Below are 6,477 nucleotides of genomic sequence, written 5' to 3' on the forward strand. Positions count from 1 at the left end.
AGGCTTTGATGCAGCCTCTCAACTGCAAAGAACGGTTGCAGAAATGGTAGTTATTACAAAAACGGCCAGCAGGTGGCAGCAGAGCAAAGGAGATCAACCAGGGCCATGTAGAAAAAAAGCTGAATTACTTTGAATTTCAAATAGATTTGTGAAAAGTGATGAAACTTAGCTCTCTTCTAATGCTAATTGCTGCAAAACGGAAACAGATAGAAACATACTTTTTTTCCTGATGAAAGAAGAGACTTTAATCTTTCTTTTGATAGATTCCATGTTTTTCTAGCAATAGAACACAATATTCTGTGGGCCTTGCAAAATCAGTCAAAATCCAGTAAAACAGCCGGGAGCGAACGGAATTGCGAAATGTGAAAATGGCGGCGAGTGAATGAGTTAATATGATATGGTGATACGGATGTTTTGCATATATAGACATCCGTTCTAGCCGCCATATAAACCAGAATCAATCACGGTGTTGACTCAACAATCTATTTAAAGCCCTGTGGTGAAACTTCTTCTTATGATGATGCTGGGATGCAGCAAGCCTACATTGCTTCTTGAACGAATGTTTTGTATGAATTCCAAAGCGTGTCTGGAAACAAAAGTCACCACTGAGACAAATCAGCCTGTTTCAGTTGTGAACCGAGAAAGTGGAGAAGCATGGTTAAGAAAAACAAAAAAAATGCTTTATTAATCCTAACATATTTCTACAGTATTTATTGTATAAATTGTACATCAGTTGTTGCTTCATGAGGGCTAGCATGGTTTAATTAACGATTATGCACAAGGTTAACACAACTTCAACGATGAGGTATCTGGCGTGTGCTTACTTGTGTTTGCTGAAAATAAAAAAAAGTATCAAATATTTTCTCCAAATAACTGTCTCAAGTCTTTAATTAATGTGCACCAACAACGTTTGGTGGAATGTAACACTTTCTGTTCATAAGGCGACAGTTGCGGTGCTCGGCTTATGGATTAAAAAAAATGGAGGTGCATGAATCCAAGATGATTCAGGGAATAATACATTTGAACCTTGGGATTCACTCGGCATTAACTGTCAGATTTCTCAGCGCAACTGAATCAGATAAATAATAAAAATGTCAACAAGTACTGGTCTGACATGCTGAAAATATTTTATTTTGTCAAAAATAATGCTATACGCACATTGCATTTGAGCCAATAATCTTGTATCATAGTTTTGATGTTTAAGAGGCTGTTCATTTAACAATATGTCTCTGATTGTGATTATAGTTCGTTAGCAAGCTATTGGCTCGTTACTGGAATGTGTTTATTGTCATTATTATGTCAGTTAGAACAGATTGTATTGTCATTCACACACCCATTACATCTATGTCATGATCATAATGGTCAAATATGGGGAAAATATGTCTAAATGATGGGGGGGGGGGGGGGGGACTTGGAAGAACGGCCGCATTACCTTTGAAAGAATGTGGTCTTACAGCGCCCCCTGGTGATATTTATATGGAAACCTCAAGCCTGGCGTCTTGTGTCGAAGGACAATGCTGGCGAAAGAGCAAAAAAGAAATGGGCTTAGAGAAAGATTTTCATCAAATGTGTCATGACATAACCTGTGTTTAATGAGTTTGGATTTTTTTTTTCTTCTTTTTTTTAATAATAATTCTATTAAACCACAGTTCACACGCAATGTCTGATTTTCATTGGATAATTCAAATTCAATTTCCCTTTATTATGATTATTATCTGTCATTATTTCCCCCCCTTCCGCACAAACTTTATTTTAGCTTTTCCACAACTCCCATTCCCTTTCTGAACCAACACCGCCCTCCTGTGCCAAAAGTGCGGCACTGCAACACTCTTCCCACAATAATACAACTCTATAAAGGGGCCAGCCTTGGCCTGAAACATTCATCTACTACTCATTTAAATCACCTTGCCTAATTAGTAGTAAACCCCAATTACATCGGCTTTTATTTGGAGGTTGAGGAGGCGCTCAGGTTGCCTTAAAAGTTTCCATCATGATAATCACTGCCTACTCATTTCTTTAATTTATCGGATAATCTCTAACAAATTATTTCGAGACCCCTTTTGCGGACCAGGTACGTAAAAATGAAACGGTTTATTATTTATTGATTAGCAGCTGCACGTTGAAGCTAATCGCAGGCTAACTGCTCAGAAGTATTGACTTCACCTCTTTCTTTTTGCCCGATTATGCACCTCTTAATATATATATATAAATTTTTAAATCTTCCCTGTGCTCTCGACACTATATGCACGTAATTTTACCTGTTAAATTCATCTTCGTCACCGTCAGGTATGGCATTGGCAGAGATACCACTCAGCCACAAGATGGCGCCGGAGGAAAATAGTTGGGAGGAGGAGGAGGAGGAGGAGGTCATCGTGGGTCTCTTATTTGGAATATTATTTTTTAAATATATATATTTAAACCATTTTTTTTATTTGGCACTGCTTTGAATTTGAATCTGTAGTCCTACTAGATTGTCATTTTAAGAGTTAATAGAAACAACAAATAAAGAGAAATACTGTATTTAAGATTACCCATCCCCACCACCACCCACAGCCGTTTTGTGCCCAGGCAGGCCAAGAAGACCCGGTAGTAATAATAATGATAATAATAATAATAATAATAATAATAATAATAATAATAATAATAATAATAAATTTTAAAAAACGATGCTATGAAACGGACTTTATCTTTGAACAGCGCCCCCTACATCTCAAGTGGTGCATGTCTGCATCGTGGGACTGATCAGTTGAGTAAAGTTTCTTTCCCAGACATAACCGAGAAGAGGCGACTTCGCAGGAGTGGTGTTGGAGGGACGACATCTTGTGTAAGTTTCAACTTTACGGTTGCAATAGTCTTTTTCTTTTCGTTGCTAAAGCGAATACGTTTGCAAGTTCATCTCGGCGACATTAGCGAGAAGCTAAAGTAGGTGCGAGCTAGCTATTTAAAAAAAAAAAAAAAAAAAAAAAAAAAAAGGGCGCGGGGCTGTCTTGCATGAATTTCAAATCGACTGAAATTATTGAGACGTTAGTTTGTTTCTCCAGCATCAAAAGTAACTAACAACAGACGGTTTGTATCAGTGCATCGCCTACAAACAGCCAACGTTTGTGTTGTTCAGTTAGTGTTGACTTTTTTTTTTTTTTTTTTTTTACTTCTTAGGTTCCATGGTTTAATTTGTAAAAGTCTATAAATAAGGTCGATGAAAAATTAAGTGCATGCAGCCTTCCTAACTGTTTCCAAACCTTTTAGCCAAAGCACATATTTTATATAAATCATTGCATGCCACCAAGCAAAATTACAAAAGGACGGCGTACTTAAAATAATGGTGACCTCAGAAATCTGCTGAGTGGAAATATTTCTCTTGTATGAATGGCAACAGGTTTATGCATAGATTTGTTGTACCTTCTTTTTGCTATCTGCACATTATGACAGATATAACTCCTGATGTCTCACAGCACAATTATGTCGCTTCCTTTATTCTCTCTTAACAGACTTGGTTAAAAACATGCAGCCCGAAAACAACTCTTGCAGCCACCTGAAACCTTTGTCAGTACACGCAAGGTCAGTATTTGCTGAGAGGAGTCGACACAAGTTTGCGGAGCCAGTTCCTCCATTTAAAAGTGAGGTTCCCAACAATAGGGGGACCAAGCGTAAACTGGAAGATTCCGATCAGGATAGCGGCTTTGAAACTCCGGCGAAGAAACCACAAATCAGTTGCGAGGTGTCAACACCAGACGCGGGCCGAATTGATGAGCCGTTGCGCAACAGTCCCTCGGGTCCCTGTAAAGACACGGATCCTAATGGAAAAGATGAAGCTGCGGATAAGGGTTATTTGTCCATGTGCTTCAATCCGTCACTCCATTCCTTCCCTGCCCCGAGTCCAATTCTAAAGGTGCCCGATGACAAGAGCCGTCCTCCTTCCAAAGATTCTGACGCAGTGAAAGGTCCAAACGCTGCTGTGAGCCTGGTGTCACTGGTGGACTCGGCCGTAGAATCTTTCAGGGGCGAGGTGGAGGAGTTGTGGAACATTGGCCCCCCCGTTCTCGAATCGTCTGTGTGCGAAAAGGAGGAGACCGCAACTGGGAGCCAAGCGGGAGCGGAAGAGCGGCCGAGTGAGACGATATCGTTCTCTGACTGCGACAGCAGCTTTGACACCAGTTTGAAAGTTCAGGTAACCAAGATGAGTAAAAAAAAATGGAGTGTCAACTCGCAACAAGTGCTATGATGTGTTGCTTTGTTTTTAAGGTGAAGTCGGTTGTGCATGTTGTCAGTCGGCACACTTCCAGCACTGCACAAGCTACACCTCACGGAGGAAAACTCGACAAGGAGAAGTTGCTCGCATCAACGCCCGATACCAGTAACGTGTTCATGCTTTGTGGGAGGTTAGTACTAGAGAAGCTTACACGTTAGTAAATTGCTTTGGAGGACGACGTCTAATCACGTACCGAATCATTTAATATGTTCACTCACTGGCCACAAACTAGGTGTATTTGTTAGGACAAAATCACCACCGCACGTTAAGAGAAGCCCAGATCTGTAAATTGAGAAGTAGTTTGTTTGTTTAAATCCTGTATTTAAAAAGTGCTTTTCCCTGAGTGAAACCGGCAGACTCCGCCTTTAACTATCCATTGCTGTGGTAGTCTAATACCGCTGTGAGCTTGAGAGTAGTGAGCCACGAAAACAGACACTCCAACTCCGGTTTGTCACCAAGACCGAGATTTTCTCAACTTCAATCTATTTGGGTGCCAAAGTGAAGCTGGACAAACGCTAATTGTACTGGACCCAAATCAGTAGCGTACTGGTGATCTGTATATAGTGGAATGTTCAAGAGACAATATGGCGGACACTTCTGTAGGCATTACGTCATGATTTCGACATGTTGTGCACGCTCTACTATTGAACGGCTTGATTAAAACCAAGTTAAAAACAAGCTCTACCATTACAGACCAACTGTACTTGGAAGCCGCCATATTGTTGTGTGATTTTACTATTTGGACTTTTTTTTTTCTTCTCTCTCTCTCTCTCTCGCTCTCAACATGGAGCATTTTCATTTGGTTTGGGCATCCGGTTTCATTCCAATCGCTTAATGGCCAGGGGTCCCAATACCTTTTGTGGATATGGCACATTGAAAGCAAAGCCATCACTGTTTTGTTTTGTTTTTCCAGGCAGGTGTCGTTGAACACCGATGCCGATTGGGAGCGAGAGAAAAGGAGGTACGTCCAGTCGGTTCGCAGACACATGAGCGAGGGTTCAGATGCTGCTGAAGGTAACGTCACGGCTTCATTGGAAGCGCTACGCAAGGGGGTGCGCATTTTTGTTTTTCTAAGTTTTTAGTCTTTCGTAAAGACGCCGTGAGCGAACTGCGAGGTCTCATGACACAAGTGGGCCAAGATTCCTCCGGAAGGCCGTGGCAACATCCGTCTGACCTCACCCGCAGGTACGCGCGCGTGTTGTTGTTGCATTCTTGGGACGCGTGAAATTTCAACTTGATCCTTTGCATTTCCTTTCAGGAACTACAGGGCAAGGACGCGCCGAAGGAACGGCGTGCCGAAAATGTCCCTCTGCGAGTGGCAGGCCGAGAACATGGGAACGCAGAAACGTTTTGAAAAGGTGCCGAAAGTCTTTGAAAGAAGTTCAGTTTAACTTTTTGTATTCTTTGAATTGTTGTAATGTTTGCTCTCGTTACGTTTGCACTTTGTTTTATGGGTTTGCCCAGTGTTTCTATATTGTGCATGTGTTGTTGTTTGAATTCTTTCACAGATTATAGCACTTTTGAATTTTGATGTGAAAATTATTCAGCTCAATGGGCAACATCTTAATATTTGCAATTTTAATATACTGTGTTTCAAATCGTACTTGTTTTCTTATATCTTTAAAGTACTGCATGGTTTTGTATTTGCTGTGAAAAATATATAAATTGTTGTGCTTAGATGTTCCTTTGTGTGTACACATGTATATGCATAATCAGATTAAATGCTGAGTACGTAACCCTGTTAACAATTGCTTTTGTTTCATTTATTTGCGTCTTAAGAATTTTAATTATATATAGAATTTTTTTTTTACCATTTAAACACTTGACCACTTTGGTAGATTCTAAAACTTAACTGAGCATTCTGCAATCCAATTAAAAATGATACTGACTCGTTGAGCCATTTTCAGCAGTACAAAGGTAATATTTTGTCCAGAATGATTTTGCTAACTTGATTTTCATGAATAATTAATACCTTTCAAAAAGACATTTATCCACTTGCTGTCGACTGAAGATGACATCACCTGTGCTGAGGAAGTATGTAATGACCAATCATGGTTCAGTTTGCTGACCACACCCAAGACAACAGGTGAATCAAGATTGGTCGTTGCCTACTTCCTCAGCAGTCAGCACAGGTCAAGTCATCTTCAATCGAAAGCAAGTGTTAAAAAAAAAAAAAGTTTTGAAAGTTATTAATTGGACATGAAAAATAAAGACAGATTATTTCAAAT

At 40.0% G+C, this 6,477-nt stretch overlaps 1 protein-coding gene and 1 long non-coding RNA gene across 7 annotated transcripts in view; one reads left to right on the top strand and one right to left on the bottom strand.

The window, feature by feature from the left end:
* The window catches only part of LOC144031350 (uncharacterized), a 36,471-nt gene extending 34,821 nt beyond the window's left edge, over positions 1-1,650 (bottom strand). For both annotated transcript variants that reach the window (XR_013287505.1, XR_013287506.1), the window contains exon 1: positions 1,433-1,650. This is a non-coding gene — a long non-coding RNA (uncharacterized LOC144031350). The remainder of the gene's footprint in view (positions 1-1,432) is intronic.
* Positions 1,651-2,685: 1,035 nt separating this feature from the next.
* Positions 2,686-5,997, top strand: kop (askopos). 5 transcript variants are annotated; one of them, XM_077538408.1, is made up of 7 exons: positions 2,698-2,824; positions 3,489-3,558; positions 3,637-4,168; positions 4,243-4,379; positions 5,163-5,210; positions 5,288-5,434; positions 5,508-5,997. In XM_077538408.1, the coding sequence occupies exons 2-7, from the start codon at positions 3,503-3,505 to the stop codon at positions 5,638-5,640; spliced, it is 1,053 nt and encodes a 350-aa protein (XP_077394534.1). In that variant the 5' UTR covers positions 2,698-2,824; positions 3,489-3,502; the 3' UTR covers positions 5,641-5,997. The 5 variants fall into 5 exon arrangements, with proteins under 5 accessions (XP_077394531.1, XP_077394534.1, XP_077394533.1 ...); XM_077538409.1 differs by lacking the exon at positions 2,698-2,824 and adding an exon at positions 2,998-3,066; XM_077538405.1 differs by having other exon boundaries at positions 2,686-2,824; positions 3,489-4,168.
* Positions 5,998-6,477: the final 480 nt, after the last annotated feature.

Source organism: Festucalex cinctus, chromosome 12 (genome assembly GCF_051991245.1).
Source record: "Festucalex cinctus isolate MCC-2025b chromosome 12, RoL_Fcin_1.0, whole genome shotgun sequence".
Taxonomy (NCBI): Eukaryota; Metazoa; Chordata; class Actinopteri; order Syngnathiformes; family Syngnathidae; genus Festucalex; species Festucalex cinctus.